At 54.3% G+C, this 18,056-nt stretch overlaps 1 protein-coding gene across 1 annotated transcript in view; it reads left to right on the top strand.

Annotated features, from left to right (window-relative positions):
* Positions 1 to 18,056, top strand: part of BMP7 (bone morphogenetic protein 7) — an 85,226-nt gene that overhangs the window by 17,374 nt on the left and 49,796 nt on the right. The window contains exon 2 of the mRNA XM_046679157.1: positions 14,504 to 14,696. Within this exon, the coding sequence (XP_046535113.1) occupies positions 14,504 to 14,696 (193 nt within the window). The remainder of the gene's footprint in view (positions 1 to 14,503; positions 14,697 to 18,056) is intronic.

Below are 18,056 nucleotides of genomic sequence, written 5' to 3'. Positions count from 1 at the left end.
TGACATAAACAAAGTTGATTTATGGAGAAGGCGAGGAGGGACGGTCTGGTCACGGAGCCCTCCCTCTTGCACTTGATCCTGGACTGCTCCTCAGGCTCAAAGGAGGGGTTTGGAGCAGGTTAATGAACACTCTTGTCAATGGGAGGGTCACACATGAGGGTGGCAGGAAGCCATATAAACGTTTTACAATGATGTGCTTCAGGCTTAATATCCCATTTCTTTGATTATCGTTGTCTCTGAAACCAAGATGTCTTAAAGTTGGTAAAGGTGTTGGCATCTTTTCCCGAGAGCTGTCGTTGAACTGGTCGGCCCTCTCACAGTAGAGGAAATACGGCACAGACACTCTCGGGGAGGACGGGACGCGGATGAAGCCAGCCAGCGCTGATGGTTAGTCTCACTGTTCACCGAAGTGTGACGTGCACAGAATGCTGCACAGATCGAGAACACTTAGGAATTTTCTGGAAGTCAGCACCCCGGGGACCCAGGGCCCAGATCGAGAGACAGGACGTGCCCAGCTCCCAGAACTGCCTCGCGCCCTCACCCCAGGCGACTGCTGTCCTGTCTTCTAAGGACGTAGATTCATCTTGCCTGTTTTTAACCTTTATATAAATTTAATTGTGAGGAATTCTGTGAAATCACTCCTGAGGATTGCCCGTGATCTGGGACGATGCCCCATTTGGAGCTGTCCCGTGTGCCCAGAGCCCCCTTGGGAAGGCTGTTTGTAGCTCCACCGGTCACATCCAACAGGGGATCCCGAATGTTCTCTGTGCTCTTTGGTTTGGTCTTGGGTTCTGCTTCCCTCACTGGAAATAGTGCAGAGGACGGCGACGCAGTTCTAAGATGTTCGATAGTTCAGCTCAGGCATCCAAGTTCCGTGGGTTAAAGTGCGGGCCTGAGACGGATGAGGCTGTTGCAGATGCTGGCTTCCACAACCCCCCTCTGCCAGCCCTGGTGCAGCCTTTGCGCAGCTCGGTGCCGTCCTTTTTGCAGAAATGAAGGTTGATGGCTCTGCGGTGTTTTGGTCCAAGTATGGGGCTTTGGAGAAGACTCTTACTTTGAAAGGGAGATGGGAGCCCAGCGTGAAGGAAACGCAGAACAATCTCTTCCTTAGCTGCACCTGCGCCGCCAGGGCCTAATGAGTTTAGGTTGATGGAACCCAGACCTCAGGAAGGATTATAAATTCTCATTTGATTTGATTTGCTTCTAAAATACCTTAAACCAGCTGTGCCTGCCCAGCTGACCCAGGAGGTTCTGGCTGCTCTGGGGGAAGGTCTGGGGAGGCACCCTCCTGTCCTGGGCGGGATGGGGGGGCGCACAGCAGCTCCTGGCCTGCCCCCTGCTGCTCCTGGCCTGCTCTGCTCTGGCACGTGTCCCGCCGTGCCCCGGCACTGCCAGCCTCTGTCTCCTTGCATTCCCACCACGGCCCCAGAACTGGGGGCCTCTTAGGGCCCCCCTGTTACCGAGGGGGAAGTGGCCCTCCCAGAGATGGGCTAACTTGTCCTGAGTCACTGCTGGCGATCGGCAGAGCCTGCGTTCGAACCCAGGCCGTCGGGCCCCCTGGCCCATCCCAACCCCAGTTGTTTCCTGCCTCTTGAGCTGAGTGAGGCCAAGAGGGGGTTTCTGTCCCGAGGGAGCCCGTGGGGAAGGTTTCCAGACCCTCCCCTCTGAGATTTGAGCACCTGCCGGGTGCCAGGCGAGGGAGTGCGGTGGACAGACAGTAGGGACCAAGAAGAGTCACACCAGCCTCCTGCAGCTTTCCTGCGCGCCGGCGCCACAGACGGGCTCTGTTCCAGCCCTTCTCAAAGTGCGGTCCCCGGACTGGCAGCCGCATCTCCTGAGAATGCGTTAGAAATGCAGGTTCCTGGTCCCCACCGCAGACCTGCCGGGTTGAAAACGCCAAGAGTCGGCCCGGCGGTGCGCGTGTGAATAAGCTCCCAGGTGATTCTGGAGCTCGGCGGCGTTGGAGGGTCCCTGGTCTGTTTTCATCCTGCAACAGCCCAATGAAGCCAGTGTTGTCATTGTCCTCCCATCTCACAGATGAGGAGAAACTTGCTGCTCGCCCCGTGGGTGGTGGAGCCGGCACTCACCCCCCAGCCGGGCCCCACGGTCAAAAGCTCTTGTGTTCCTGCTCTGTTGGAGTTAAAGTCTAGAAGAGGAGACAGCTAATGGACAGGTCAACAGGCCAATCAATAAAATCATTGGAGCAGTTAAAAGTTCTAGCAACGAAATGAAAGGGGCTGGGAGGGGAGGGGGTTCTCAGGGAGGGGAAGGGCCGTGGTGCCGGGTGGGCCGGAGCAAAGCCCCTGCCTTGTGCCCTGAACTTGGTGTGTCTGATTATCCGGCGTGATGTCGCTCACCAAGTGACGAGCTCCCCGGTGGCCCTGTGACCGGAGCAGGGGCTGTCTTGCCTGTTTTACAGACAGAACCCAGAGCCGTCAAGCTGCCACCGTCCATTCCAGCCTCTCACACAACTCCGGAACCACATTCTCCCCGTTCCATGGAATTTCTCACACTGGGAACCTCTTTTTTTAAAATTTTTTTGAGGAAGATTAGCCCTGAGCTAACTGCTGCCAATCCTCCTCTTTTTGCTGAGGAAGATTGGCCCTGAGCTAACATCCATGCCCATCTTCCTCTACTTTATACGTGGGATACCTACCACAGCATGGCGTGCCAAGCCATGCCTTGTCCATACCCGGGGTCCAAACTGGTGAACCCCAGGCCACAGAGAAGTGGAACGTGCGAACTTAACCGCTGCGCCACCAGGCCGGCCCCCTAGGAACCTCTTTTTGAGGAAGAACACTCTTCCATATTCTGAGAACATGTATTTGGACCCTTGTTTGCATTGAGCTTGTTGCTGTAGAAAGCCAGCACATCCATGCTCCAGAGCGGTGCCGTCCGATTGAACTTTCTTCGATGATGGAAATGCTGTCCAGTAGGGGAGCCACCAGCCACATGTGGTTATTTAAGTCCAAATTAATTACACAGAAATAAATGGAAATGTCCAGTTCCCACCCCACCAGCCACATCTCAGTGCTCGGTAGACACGTGTGGTTAGCGGCCGCCATCCTGGAGAGCGCAGAGGCAGAATTCAAGTTCAGAGGTATCAGCTTGAACCATGTATAGGTCAAAATTGGCAGAATGTTGGCAACTTTATACGGTACAACCTAAGAGAAGTGAAAGGGGGACTTCAGACCAGTTAAATCCATTCCTTTGTTAGAGAGGGCGGAACCGAGGCCCAGCGAGCCTGGGGTCTCACCCAGCCAGCTGAGAGCCCGGAGGGGGCCAAAACCCAGGTTTCCTGACTCTCTTGAGGTTCGTCTGTCTGTTAGCTCAGGGATTCTCAGATGACAGTTGGGGCTGGACCGTGCCCTGTAGTGTGTGTGCGTCTGGAGGGTGGGGGAGGATGTCTCGTGCGCTGTAGGATGTTTAGCAATGCCCTGGGCCTCTGCCCACTGGATGCCAGTAGCACACGCCCCCTGATTCGTGGCAAACAAAATGGCTCCAGACGTTGCCCAGTGTTCTTTGGCGGGCGTGGGGGGAGCACAAAATCGCCCCTCATGGACAATCACTAGTTTTGCTGAAAATAGTGACTAGTTTCCGGTCTTTTCCCTCCTTTTCAATTAGCCAAGGATGGAGTTGGGACCCAAAGATCCTGGGGGCTGGGTCCTCCCTCTGAGCTGATGGGATGCCCATGGGTGAAGGGTGGCCGCCTCAGCTTACGGTGGGAAGATTGACAGACGCTTACAGCCCATTTTTCTTTCCGGCTCTGCCAGCGTCTGGGTCTTTTTAGGCAAACGACTGGCTTCAGCCCTAGAGATAATTAAACCCATCTTTTCTCCCTCTCTCCGCCCCATCCCCTAAACGCTTGGTCCATTCAATTCACAATGATAACATTGTTCGAGCAGCGCTGCACACATGTTGACACTGAAGTGTTTAATCTTGCAGTACAGTAATGCTCCCCGCCCCCCACCCCCACCCCACATCTGTGCGGGCTGCAGGGCCGGTGACAAAGAGCCTGGCCTGCCCGTGGTCTCGCCTGTGCGCCCCGCGTCTCGGGACGCAGCCCTCTGCGTTTAACAAGGAGGCAGTGTCTCTGAAGAGCCTCTCAGAGCGCCCGGCGCTGGGGCTCCAGGTGGTCGTGTTGGCAGCCGAAGCATTTGGTGGAAAGTTCGAGAGTTGAAGCGGCAGTTCAGGGGCGGGGAGACAATGCTGCTTGTGTGCCCTCTGCCAGGCGAGGCCCTGCCCCCAATTCGGGGGGCGAGGGAGGGATGATGGGGAGACGGGTTCGTGCTACAAAGTCTTCAAGCCGTCAGCCCCTCTCAAGGCGACGCTGGCCTTGGGCAGGAGCAAAATTTACTACCCAGCGAGGGAACTGAGTCGGTGCAGAGCCTTCACCCTCTGAGCTTAGCTTTTAAGGGGAGTAACATGGTGACCACGTCGTGTGTGCCGAGAGCGTGGTATCTTTCAGGGCTGTCCTTGTTTAGTCGTCTCCACAGCCACAAAGTCCGTGGTGGTTCCCAGTGTTAGGGGAAGTAGGGCCATGTTGGGAGGAAGACCATGTGGGTACTCAGCCCAGCTGTGCGGCTGTGGGCAGGTGACTTCACGTCTCTGTGCCTCCGTCTCCTCGCTTGTAAAATGGACATAATGCGTGTGTCTACCTCTGAGCACGACTCAGTGAGATGATGTGTGTGACACGTGTGAGGCAGCATCCGGGCCAGTGGGAGGGCTTGTGTGACGGTTAGGATGGCCACTATCAACACCAAACACCAGAATGTGGGGAAACGGGAACCCTTGTGGGCCGGTGGCGGGAACGTAAACCAGTGCTGCCGCCGTAGACAACAGTATAATAGTTCCTCAGAAAATTAAATATATAATCACGATCTGATCCAGCAATTCCACTTCTGGGTATACACCCCAAAGAATTGAAAGCTGAGTTTCAAAGAGATATTTGCACACCTGTGTTCACAGCAGGGTTATTCACAATAGCCAAAAGGTGGAAGCAAGCTGCGTGTCCGTTGACAGAGGAATGGCTAAACAAAATGTGGTCTACCCATACAGTGGAATATTATTCAGCCTTGAAAAGGAAAGAAACTCTGACACATGCTGCAACATGGAGGAGGGTATTATGCTAAGTGAAATAAGTCAGCCACGAAAGGACAAATATGATATGATTACACTTCTTTGCGGTCTCTCGAGCAGTCAGATTCACAGAGACAGCAGGATGTGGTGCCAGGGGTCGGGGTGGGTGGGGGACAGAGAGTTAGAGTTTAATGGATATGGAGTTCTCGGTTTGCAAGATTAAATTATTTCTGGATGTTTGGTCACACAACAACGTACTTAACACTCCTGGACTACACTTAGAATGGTTAAGATGGGAAATGTTATGTTCTGTGTATTTTACCGCAATTAAAAACAAAAATTTAAAAATCGTGGCCATTACCTAGCTTAGGGCTTAGGCAGGTGACAGCTGCAGTCTAACCGGGCTTCTGTTAACTGCTGTCCCACAGCAGGACACTGAGGGTCCCTCACTCTCGAATGGGGCAGCAGGAAATACTTGGGTGAGCACAGTGGATGTGAGAAGACGCCACAGTATCCTGCTGGCAGCCTGGCTCGTTTTAGACTCTGACGCGACGTTCCTCTTTTCTGGCTTTCACTCCGCCCCTGCCTTCTCCCATAAGAGCTGTGCAGCTGGGTGCATCTGCGCTCACGTTATTAGGAGAACGTTCTCCTCTTAGAGTAGTTGGGTCTGTCTGTTCCGTTTCCCAGGACTCCCAATTTATGGCGTGCCTCTGGCGGCTTTTTCAAGCTCCCTAATCTGGCCACGTAAATCTTCAAATGAATGAAGAGCCGTCATCTAATTTCATGTCCCCGAAGCTGCGGGGCCATAAATCGCCCACTGACAGCAGCGTTGGTAGCAGTCATCTCTGGTGAATTCTGGCGTGTGCCAGAACCTTCCGGATGAACTGTATCCCTGTGGGAAAGGAGGGAGTCTGGATTGGAAGTTTCAGAGTTAAATCAGGATGGGGGAGGTCCTGGCCGCGGCGTCCTCAGCCGTCAAGGTCCTTGAAAACTCGGCTCTGGCTTCTGGTTACACTGTGGGCTTCGGTCGGTTCTGTCGGTTCCCAGAGCCTCGTCCTCATCAAAGGGGCTCAGGGGTCTGTCCCCAGCCCGGGACTGGCCTCCTCGGTCCAGTGGCAGCTCACGGGACCCAGCCTCCAAGTGAGGAGCAGAGTCCTAATCTGGCCTTGCAGTTTTTGCCTGGGAAGTGTCCCTTTGCTCATAAAATATTTGGTCCTATCGCATAGCTTGGTGGCATCTTTGGGGACAGCAAGAGAGCTGTACAATCTGGAAGCTTAACCAAACTTTTTCTGAAAACCGTAAAGTTTTGGAAGGAGGTGCTGGGCAGTTAACTTGGTTACTGCCCGTTTATCAGCCCTTCCTCGCCCTGGGCGGGAGAGCGGCTTACAGAGAGAGTGAAGACCACTGAGGATGGGCCGACACTTCCCCTCCACGGTGCCACATCTCTCATCTGCCACTGGCTACAGCCTTGCCCTGCAGGTGTCTTTTCTGCACGGCTGTCCCCACAAAGCTCCTCACTGAGGCCTCTGAGCAGCCGAGGACCAAATCCAGTGGAGGGTCTCCCTGTCCCTTTTATCTGAGTCTGGCCACCATCCGGTCATCTTAAATTCCAGTCTTATCGTCCAGTCGTTCCATCTCTCCTGTAGTCCAGACCAGGGGTGAGAGAGACGGTCATTTTCTCTCGTGAGCCAGCCAGGATTGGTAGTGGCTGCCTGAGTGCTGGTTGAAGCAAAGAGCATTGTGGTTGTTTAGTGATGCCTACCTTGGGTGCAGGAAGGGAGAAAGGGGGCACATGGCATCTATGCATCATCCCTGGAGAGGACCCTCCTGAGCTCCCTGTCTTTGTTCTCACCCCCTGCTATCCACTTTCCACAGTGCCACCAGCCCTCTGTCTGAAATAGATTTGATCAAAGCCTGACCCAGCGTAACAGTGGACCAAACCAATCGTGGTTGATGGGGTCACTGAGTGACCCCTTAGCATGCTCTTCAGAACCTTCCCAATGAGGAACTAACTTGGCTTTTTCTGGCTATTCCCAACGGACTCTACCAGTCACCAGCATGCTCTGTGGCTCGTTTCTCAGGCCTTCGATCATATTCAGCATCTCTCCGTGAAGAACTCCTACCGCCCTCACACCTAAACAAAAGCACTCGGACTTATAAAATAAATGAAAACGAACTATCCCTTTAGGGACCGTGTCTCATCTCATTTGGCCCCATGCCTGGTTACACCCAAATTCTTGGCGTGGAAACAGACGCATATGCTAAAGCTGAGCACGCTCAACCCTCTGACCCAGCAGTCCCACTGCATCCTGTTCCCCCAGTGGACACGTGTTGACCAAAAGGCATGTACGAGGATGTCCGTGGTAGTGCAGTTTGTCATAGTCTCACACTGGAAACCACCCAAATGCCCATCAAAAAATAAACTGTGGCCTGTTCATACCGCGGGGTCCTATACAGCAGTGAAATGAGTGAGTGAACCCCGCTGGGTACGCCCACGGGGGAACGTCGAGTGAGGGAGGCAGACGTGGAAGGGGAGGTACCAGGCAGGCGGAGGGGGCTGTGGTGTCGGGGCCTGGGGTGGCGGTCGCCTTTGGGGAGGAGCGGCTGGTGCGTGGGAGGGCCCTGTGGGGATGTCCTTGGTGCCGGTAACGCATGTGCTGTGTCCTGCGCTGGGTGTGTTTGCGTTGAGAAAGTTCATGGCGCTTCGTGGATGCTTACGGTCTGTGTGCTTTACCATATGCACACCATGAATAAAATCGTTTACCTAAAGACTAGGCGGGAATTCTGAAAATAGTAATATATTCAATCCAGTAGACTCATGGAGCCCTACTAAGCGTGAGGCCGTGCTGGGCACTGGGGGTGCAGGATTGAGTCAGTCCTTGTCCCTGTTTTCTGTGGAGCTCGGTCAGGGGGTCACCTTGTACTTGGAAATTATCCAAGTCGGAGGAAAGCAGCCTTCAGGGCAGACGGCCACCTGGAGACGACCACGTCTGGCGGGTCCTCTGTGGGTGTGCATGTAACTGGCTCATGAGTGTTTGCACAGAACTGCCTTGGCTACAGGTGGTGGCAGCCTGACTCGAATTAGCTTAAAGGGGACTTGTTTGAAGGGCCTGGAAGAACTGAAAACCCAACTTCAGGAAGGACGAGGACCACCAGACCCGGAGATCAAGCCTGGAGGGCTTCCCTCCTCAATCCCGGCGTCCTGGAATCTTCTTTCTCACAGACCGGCTTTCTCTGCACAGCGGGGCCGGTGGTGGAATTACATCCTTCCAGTTCAAGGCAGAGAAAGCAAACAGGGCCTCTTTCTCACCAGATTCCAGTAAAAATAAAAGAAATCCTGTGTTTGGCCCAGGTTGGGGCTTGTTCCCTCCCATCCCTCAGTTTGGGAGAACGCAGTCATGGGACAAGATGGCAGCTCCCTTGGGCCCACGTGGCTTGACTGGGAGAGAGATGATGAGGCTCTCCGCGAGACAGAGATGGCACGGGTGTGGCACCTACTTGTGACATCACACTGAGCTGTGGCCTGGCACGAAATAATCCACAAGGGAGCAGGAGAGATGTCATATCTTCTATATCTATTTTCTCGTGCTTCTAAGGATTTATTGTATTCACATACCTGGGTGTATTATTATGTATCATGTAAGTATGTATATAGTGGGGGGTGCATACCCCTGGTTTTCAGGGTGTTAAATACAGTTCTATGAAGCGTGGTTCTGAATACCTACGCTTGGGTGCCTTTAATACGTGCTGCCCTTTGCCAGTCTCTCTGGTGACTTGCATTTGGTATCCTTGTCCCCCTGTTCAGAGGACACCAGCTCAACGAGGGGTCTGCCTGTACATTTCGTGCAACTGTAAGTGGAGGGAGGAACCCCAGACGCTGCGAGGAGGCGGGATGCTCCTGAGTGATGCTGGGGAGCAGGCTTGACTCGTATGGTGCAGAGGTCTCCCCTGGCCTGTCAGAGGATCAGGAGAGGGGACGCCCAGGTGGGTGGCTTCCTGTTTCCACCTGCTTCTACCCTTTATTGACACCCTCCAGCCCAGAATTTCCCCTCCCAGGGCCAGCTTTGGGGATATTATTTCAGGCTTTTGTAAAAGAAGGACACTAGAATTGGCTTTGGGGACAGCCATGGGGCTGGCTGCTGTCAGGGTGGTGTTTTCAGGAATCCATTTTCTTTGGACTTATCTTTTGGTCCTGCGGATTTGGGCTCTTTAATCTCGTGAAGATGAAAGTCTTTGTTAATGCCTGTGAGCTCTCTGAGCCGGTGGGGCGCTGGAATGTAAAGAGCGGCAGGAGAAAAAGCTGGATTCCTGGGCTCTGGTTTCCTTAGCAAGCGTTTCGTATGGGCATAGGCCGCTATCAGCTCTAGACATTTATTTTAAAATCCAAGGCTTGAGTAATCAACTGTGGTAACTTAAGAAGAAAGTAGAAAGACGTATTTTCTCCCTAAAAGTACACGTGTGTCTCTGTCTGCTTCAGTGGTGACTGTTAGACAACCTTGATCTCTGGGATTAAAGTGGGGTAGATGCCACGCTATGGAGTGGCTTCCGTATCAGATGAAAACCTTGGGCAGACGAGACTCAGAATTCGGTTTGAACTTTGAATTATTCCCTGCTTTTCCCAAAAAAATGACTATTTTTTTCTTTGATACATCACAAAATTATTTTCAGAAGGTGTGATGATGTGGGTTTGGGGAAGAACAGAACGGTGACGTGGCTCATGCCTGTCATTGTCCCAAAATAACTGATGAAGGAAATTCACTCAGAAACATCCCAAAGAGCCTGCAAATGTTTGCAAGAAATTTAGTTGGACACTTCCTCCATTTTTCTTTTTTTTAAAAAAACATCTTATAACCCTGATACATTTAATCTCATACGTTAAAAAACGTTATATGTACCCCTGCTGCAATAAACTTTCTATTTGTGATTATGTACCAATGTTTTCTTTCTTCGTTGGGTGCAACTTTGGTGATTGGACCTGTGTTAATGTCATGCTTTTTCAAACATTTCTTTATTGTTCGATCCATTGCAGTTTTTTTCCAAAGTTATCGTAGCTGAATGATGTGAATACCCACATGCGCATGTTGCTTCTTCCTCATCGACTGCCTTTCTCCCGGCTCCTTGTTTCAGAGGCCCAGTCACAACGGCAGACACGAATTGCTTTCCGTTTGCCGGGTGCTGCTGTGAGTGCCGACTCTGTGATCCTCCCAGGAACTCTGTGAGAAAGGGCCACTGTTATTATCCCCTGCGGGAGGGGAGGCACACCGAGGTTAAGTAACTTGGCCAAGACCACACAGCTGGTAAGTGGCACAGCTGAGCTCCGAACTCAGACCACCTGGTTCTAGCGACTGTAAAGGTCAAGATTGTGGGTTTTGGAGTTTAGCCACTCACCTAACTTGTGACCTTGGGCAAGCTACCTGACCTCCCTGAGCCTCAGTTTCTTATCTGTAAAGTGGGGATCAGTCCTGCTTCGTCGGGGTCCATCAGATGATGCTCAGCGCGGGAGCCCATCGCAGAGCACGCTCTTGGTCAGCATGCTTTTTTGCACTTCTGGGTTCTTCAGACATCTTCATTGTAACAGGGGCTTGGCACCCCCTTTGTCTGCTGGGGTTGATTGCTGTACTGGCCAGGAGGAGCTGTTCTGAGGTGTGGTCAGTCCCAGTGCTGGGAACACGGGAACTGAGGTTTGTCGGGGGTGTTACTGCGTCCCCGCACCGTGCTGGGGGCTCCCGTGCATGACGGTGTGCAGCAGCCCCCGCTGCTGGATGTTGCTCCTGCCCTTTGGAGGTTTGCTCTGCTGGGGGAGGAGAAAGGAAGACGGCTGGAAATGGAGACTGTCTGTGTGTCTGTCAGCATGGGGGAGGGGCAGTGGCCTGTGGAATGCTCTCCTGATACTCTGCAGCCCCACGGTAACGCCCCTAAATGGGAATATCCACGGGAATGGTTCAGGGAGTGGCAGAGTCCCCAGGGAGACCTAAGAGTTCCCAGTGAAGGGAGCCACAGGAAGGCGAGGTGTGCAAAGGCAGGTGATGAATGCTGCTACCTGGAGGGCCAGGAAGATGATGACCATAGAATGTCCTTTCCATGTAGTCATGGAGTGGTGGCCTTGGTGGCCTTGGATTGGGTGGGAGGTGGGGCTGGGGGGCAGCATAGGCTGTGCACTGGGAGCTAACTCACTGGGGGTGCGGGGTGGGGTGCCTGGGCACACACACTGACTGCTCCCTGTGGGTGGGGGTTGGGGGTGCCTGGGCGCACACACTGACTGCTCCCTGCGGGTGGGGGTTGGGGGTGCCTGGGCACACACACTGACTGCTCCCTGGGGGGGGGGGTGGGGGGGCCTGGGTGCACACACTGACCACTCCCTGGGGTGTGGGGTGGGGTGCCTGGGCGCACACACTGACTGCTCCCTGGGGTGCAGAGTGGGGGTGCCTGGGCACACACTAACTGCTCCCTGGGGTGCGGAGTGGGGGTGCCTGGGTGCACACACTGACTGCTCCCTAGGGGTTGGGTGCCTGGGCGCACACACTGATTGCTTCCCGGAGATGCAGAGTGGGGGTGCCTGGGCGCACACACCGACTGCTCCCTGGGAGGTCAGGATTTTCCCCAGGAGTTGTTGCCTCACGTCCCTCTCGGTCTCCTGCAGAAAAGCACTTGAGGAGGCCATGAGTCATCCGCATCCTGTGCCCATCTCCTTCGGAGGACAGGCTCGTCTCCCTCCGCCACTCCTCCTGGCATAGCCTTAACAGGCTCCCTGGTGCAGTGCTCTGGGAGAACAGCTTGGCGGTATTACTAACACTGAACGCAATCCCACTTCTAGGTCTGCCTCCCCCATTCACCAAAGTACAGGCACCAGAATGTTCACAGCAGCACTGCTTTAAGAGCCCCCAGTTGGAAACGGCCAAATGCCCCTGAACTGTAGAAAGGATAAATGGATCATCGTATAATCAAACTGTGGAATATTATACAGCAATGAGGATGAGTGGGCATGACAGCAATATGGATGAATTGCATAAACTCTGTTGAAGTAAAGAAGCCAGCTACAAAAGAACGCATACTGTATTGTTCGAAAACAAGCAAAGCCAACTTATGGTTTGAGACTGGGAGAGAGAAGGGGCGCAGGTGGTCTTCTGCTTCTTGGTCTGGGAGGGGCTGCCATGGGTGGGTCACTTTGTGACAGTCCGCTGAGCTCTACACACGTGGTCTGTCCACATACTACACGCATGCTGTAACGCGATGAGAAAGTTCCGGCAAGCAAAGGAACTCTTCCTGCTGAGCTGTCAGCCCTGCCACCGAGACGCATGGTTAAGGTCTCCAGTTTGGGTGGGACCTGGGTTGAGCCCCAGCTCTTTGACCCTGGGCAAGCCCCTCAGCACCTCTGGGGTCTCCCGTGCATCCCCCACTAGTGTGGCATGGTGCTCACCTCCTAGGGTGACGGGAAGGCTGAATGAGCTAGAAGGGTGACAGGACTGGCCCAGGGCATTTCCACAGTGACAGAGTCTGGACTCTTTGCCATGCTGCCTCACCCTGGGGTCCCCTCCCCAGGGTCGCCTGATTCCCAGTGGACTGCACTTCCTAGAGCCTGCCACAAAACATCTTCCCTCCTCGCCTTCTCCACAGATCACACTGGGGACCAGCGATGTCCCCGTCGCCATTCTTGGCCATCGCATCTGCTGCAGGCTTTCCCATAGGTTGGGTCGTAAGAGAAGTGTCCTATGTGGGCACACGCCGGGGCCGGGTGGGCGGTGTGTGAGGACAGCCGTATCGGAGGGACCGGGGAAGGCTTCTGGAGAGTCCTTTCCTCCGGCCAGCCCTCCACACACGGCCCAGCTTCCAGCAGGTGCAGTTCAGAGGTCACCTTCCCGAGGTCTCTCCAGGGGCAGGGTCACTCCTGTGCCCAGAGTCCCCTGACCTCGAGGACTTCACCTGCCCCCTCTGCCCTCACCCCGATGTCTTTTGGAACTATTATTAAGGTTTAAAACAGAATTTCTTTTTTCTAAAGGGAGACCTGTAGGAAGGGCCCTCGGGCCGCCAGTGACGGGGACCTCTTCCTGGAAGGCAGTTCCATCCTGCCTGGAGCCGCCCAGCTAACCCAGCCCCAGAGCTTCCTGGGCTCATGAAGCTGAGGCTCGCTGGTCCGGTTTCTCCTCTCTTCTGGCTGAGCTGGTCCGCCGTCTCTCACTATCTCTCGGGTTCTGCACCCCACAGGCAGGAAGTGGAGATGGAGCTGTATCTCCCAGGAGATGAAAGGCCCTGCAGATGCTGCAGACCTCCCTGAGCTCAGCCCTTCTACCTCTTTCCAGGACTTGATGCTCCCGGCTTCATCCCTGCTCCATTTGGTCCGAAGGATACATGATCCTTGGGAAGCGCGGGTCCCCTCCCAGAAACTCTGTTCTTCGGCTTTTATCCACGCAGGTGTTTATCGTCTATGAAATGAGCGTGATGTCTTAGTGTAGTATCTGCCAGTGTCAGGGAGGAGGGCTGAGGCCCTTGCCTTATTTTGTCCTGAAGTCGTTTTCAGAAGCATCCCTGACTCTGCCATTCACCTCTTTTTCTGCTTTTAGTTCCAAGACTGTGGTTGTAAACCCTGGCTGCTATTAGAGATACCTGGGGTGTGTTGAAAAGACAGGTTTCTGGGCCCCCTCCCCACAGAGGCTGATTCAGTTGGTTCAGAGGGATAAGAAGAGCAGGATGCTGGAGCTCCTGTGTGCCCATCTTCCCACCTCCGTCTTCAGCAACGTTGCTTTGGTAGCTTGAGATCTGCCACGATGGGAACTGGCAAACACCACAATCAGGTCCCAGAGAGGATTATTAACATTTACCGGCCCCCCACTGGCCCAGGGCACCAGTGTTCTTTCAAAGCTCCCACGGTGATTTTCGCATGTCGCCAGGGCTGGGCGCTGACCTCAGATACCCCACGATGGGACAGTAAGGTCTGTGTTCTCACAGTTGTCCGGCCTTACGGGAGGCGAAGCCGTTTGCATGAATGACATCACGTAACTCACTTCAACCCGTGAAGGAGGATTATTATCTCCATTGTTTAGATGAGGAAACCGAGGGCCAGATAGGTTCCCTGACACCTCGTCTGGGCCTCACATCTGGTTAGTGGCTGAGCCTGGGTTTGAACCCCGGCCTGAGCTCCCAGAACCTAGTCTGTCCAGGGCCTCTGGGATGGCTCGGTCTGTGCCGTGCTCTTCCCGGCAGGTCAGATGCAGAGTCCTTGCCCTTGTTATTCAAGGTGACCGTGGGGTCTGAGCCTGTGGCCTCTGGTCTGCAGCAGGTCAGCGTGAGATGGGCAGTTGGCACCAGGGTTGCCGGCAGTGGGCACGTCTCTGTTTCGCCTGGGCAAGGTGCTTGGACTCGGAGGCAGGGGAGTGAAACCTAGTTCCTAATGAGCTTTTGGTGCCCGTGTGCTCTCTTCCCCTTTCAGTGGAACACGACAAAGAGTTCTTTCACCCGCGCTACCACCATCGGGAGTTCCGGTTTGATCTTTCCAAGATCCCAGAAGGGGAGGCCGTGACTGCAGCCGAGTTCCGGATCTACAAGGATTATGTCCGGGAGCGCTTCGATAACGAGACGTTCCGCATCAGCGTGTACCAAGTGCTGCAGGAGCACCTGGCCAGGTGGGTGTTGGTGCCGGGAGGGCTGCTGAGCCTCCCCCGGCTACAGAGGGGAGGCAGGGCTGGTGGAGGGCGGGCCCCTTTGGGACAGGGGCAATCACAGAGTCTCCCACCCAGGAGCGCCAACCCTGTGCCAGGCCCTGTATGAATGTCTGTTCTAAATAAGGCGTATGGTGTGTGTGCTGTTTCCTAAAGCTATCACCCTCAGCGGATCCAGTTAGGGATAGGGGTTGGCCGGGGGAGCCGAGGCTATGTGGGTGTCTGTGGGTGGTCTGGGTCTGGCTTGTTTTTGGGGGCATGGAAGAGAGGGGGATGGGGAAGAGGAAGAACATTTTATGGGTCTATTCCGTCCCATTCATCACTCTCAAACCCAGCGCGTGATGTCAGGCAGCCAATGACAGTGGCCGTTTGTAATACAACGTGAGGCGATTAAAACCCCCAAACCAAAAAGAAACAGGCTGAGAACTCTCAGCCTTCCAGAAATCATGAGGTCAGGAACCACACGCTCATGTTGAAAGACTTTAATTTCTTGAGACCATTTGATTTCAACGTCTTCTGAAAGGCCAGAAGGCTAAGAGAATGTGCTGGAACATCTTACAAGCACATTCTAAAGTCCCGAGGTGGACGTGACCACGTGGCCGTCCTGGGTGGCTGGGATTTTGGACGTATCAGACTGATGGTATTCCTTGGTGATTAATGGAAGAAAGATGGTGTGGGCACCTCCTTCTGTGGGGAAGTTCTAGCATCTTCGGCTGGACCGGGCACCTGTTACCACATCTGGGGCCACAGGAGCCCTGACCACCTCCTTTGCTAAGCACGCCATTTTGGAGGTCTCCTTAAATACTAAGAAAACCAGACTCTCCTTGAGTGTTTCTGACACTCGCATCCGTCACCTCGTTTCACGTTCACTACAGTCCCCCGAGGTGGTGCCTCCTTTGTGAAATGGAGAGAATTAAGGCCTAAACGCAAAAGGTGTGTCACTTCCTGAGGCCACCCAGAGAGAGCATGGCCAAAGCAGGATTTGAGCCCAGGCTTATAAAATATATTTTGTCTAAAAACTCGTTTTTGAATAGTAAGACACGTTCACGGTATAAAATTCAAAAGAGAGAAAAGCAGCGACAGTGGAAGTGGGCTTCTCCCCACGCTGCGCCCAGCGCCCACCCCTCGGGCAGCCTCTGCCACTGGCGTCTTGATTGCAAATGTGTTTGTGCTTCTGCATTTTCACAAAGGGTGTCTCGTCATACGCTCTCGCCCGTACCTCGAGACGGTGAACCCGGACAGTCCTTCCATGTCACTTTCAAAGGCTCCCTGCTCTGTGAATTACCCACTTCACTGTGTGGGTTGCCGGGTGCTTCTCCAGTTTCCTGCGAGCACTTGGTGGGTCTCCATTATTGACCGCGGGGTAGGAGGGGGATAACTTTGTCGGCCCGTTATCTCACACTTGGCCTGTCTATCAGTCGGATACGGTTCTAGAAATAGAATTGTGGGGTCAGAGGGCGCACACGGCAGTAAGTGATGGATTTTGCTGAACTGCTCTCCTTGGAGGTTATGTCAGTTTATGCTCCCTCCAGCGACATACAGAGGCCTGTTTCCTGTGTGTTCTCCCAACACCGTCTCTTATCAGACTGATTTGATCTCTGTCAGTCTGATGGGCAACAAATGGCAGCTCAGCGTGGATGAAATTTGCATTTCAGAGCCCCACGTGAATGCGCTGCCCTGTTCTGCTTTCCTGCTAGAGAGGATGGCAGGCCCTCTGGAAGGGGTGTTACGGGAAGGAAAGAGGCTGGGGCCCAGGGGAGGTGACAGACAGCCTTGGCAGTCACCTCTGAATCTTACTAACGGCACCCAGCTGCTCCAGTTAACCCTGGAGGGCTGTGCCCTGACCCCAGGCCCAATTACAATAAGCAGCATGGAGTTCATCCTCGGGGGGCGGGGGAGGTGACATATTTTTGCTCTGAATGCTGACAGATCCCCCAGACTCTCGAACAGGAACGTATGTTTGACTTTTCTCCAGAGGGCTGATTAACTGGGGTGAGGTGGGTACCCAGAGCCTGTCAGTAGGACTCCATCGGCCCATTGGTGCAAACCCCGCCCCCTGCTCACGCCCTGGGCCTCTAGGCAGGCTCCCCAAACCTGCTCCGAAATCTCCATGATGAGGTTCAGCCTCAGGAACGCAGCTGCCCCGAGAGGTTTGGCTGAACTGAACTGGAGGGGTTGGCTCAGTGTCACCTCCGCGGCTCTTCCTCCGAGTTCTCGGTGCAGGAATGTGTCCACCCTCCCCGGCCGGTGGCCGTTGGGGTCGGCTGGGATGCTTCCAATGCTGGCCCCTCCTTCCCATGAGCAAGAGCTTGCTGCAGGACTGCCAGCATCCTCAGGCACTGCCCTTGATGCGAGAGGTGTACCCACGTATTGGTGCCACACCTCCTGTGCAGGCCCACTCTACTCCAGGCATTGGGAACAGACTGGAGACCCTGCCATGAACATGGGGGGCACGGCGCCTCCTTCATGGCCCTGGGAGGGAGATGGGAGCCCAGCGGTTCATTTACTCTGCCAGCACTGAGCACCTCCGTGCCAGGCGCTGGTCTCTGAGCTGGACTATGGGAGCAAGCCGGATCGGGTCACGAGGGCAGGGACCTCGTCTAAAATGTCGGCAGAGGGGTGTACTAGTGTCCTGGGGCTGCCCTAACAAAGTGCCACACACTGGGTGGTTTAAGATAATAGCTCTTTATTCTCTCCAAGTTCTGGAGGCTGGAAGTCTGAAATCAGGATGTCGGCAGGGCCCCGCTCCCTCTGCACCTGTGGGGGTGGTGCTGGGGGTCCTTCCTGCCTCTTCCAGCCACTACTGTGCTTGTGGATTATCGGCATTCCTGGCTTCCAGCTGCGTCGCTCCAGTCTCTGCCTCTGTTGTCACACGGCTCTGCCATCTCAGGGCTTTCTCTCCTTGCACCTCTTCTTAGAAGGAAACCAGTCATCTTGGATTAGGGGCCCACCCTGCTCCAGTGTGACCTCATCTTATTTAACTAATTACATCTTCGGAGACTTGGTTTCCTAATAAGGTCACAGTCACAGGTACGAGGAGGACTTGAGCACATCTTTTTAGGGGATACAATTCAACCCAGAAGAGGGGGTGAAGAAGACAGGCAGTAACCAAGTAAGCGAGGAAATCAACCGATGGCCTGATGAGGTGATGGGTGGTTGAGCTAGGGACGTTTGAATGATAACAAGGACCTGCAATGTTGCGGGGGGGAGTGTCTCAGGGGGACTGCGAGGGGCGCCACCATCCTAAGGCGGGACATGCTTGGGTCCTAGGAAGGAAAGAAGGGAGCTGATGGTGACCACTTGGTCCTTCCTTAGATGAAGCAC

Source organism: Equus quagga, chromosome 12 (assembly GCF_021613505.1).
Source record: "Equus quagga isolate Etosha38 chromosome 12, UCLA_HA_Equagga_1.0, whole genome shotgun sequence".
Taxonomy (NCBI): domain Eukaryota; kingdom Metazoa; phylum Chordata; class Mammalia; order Perissodactyla; family Equidae; genus Equus; species Equus quagga.
The sequence above is the reverse complement of the archived record's forward strand: the minus strand, read 5'-3'. Positions and strand labels throughout refer to the sequence as shown.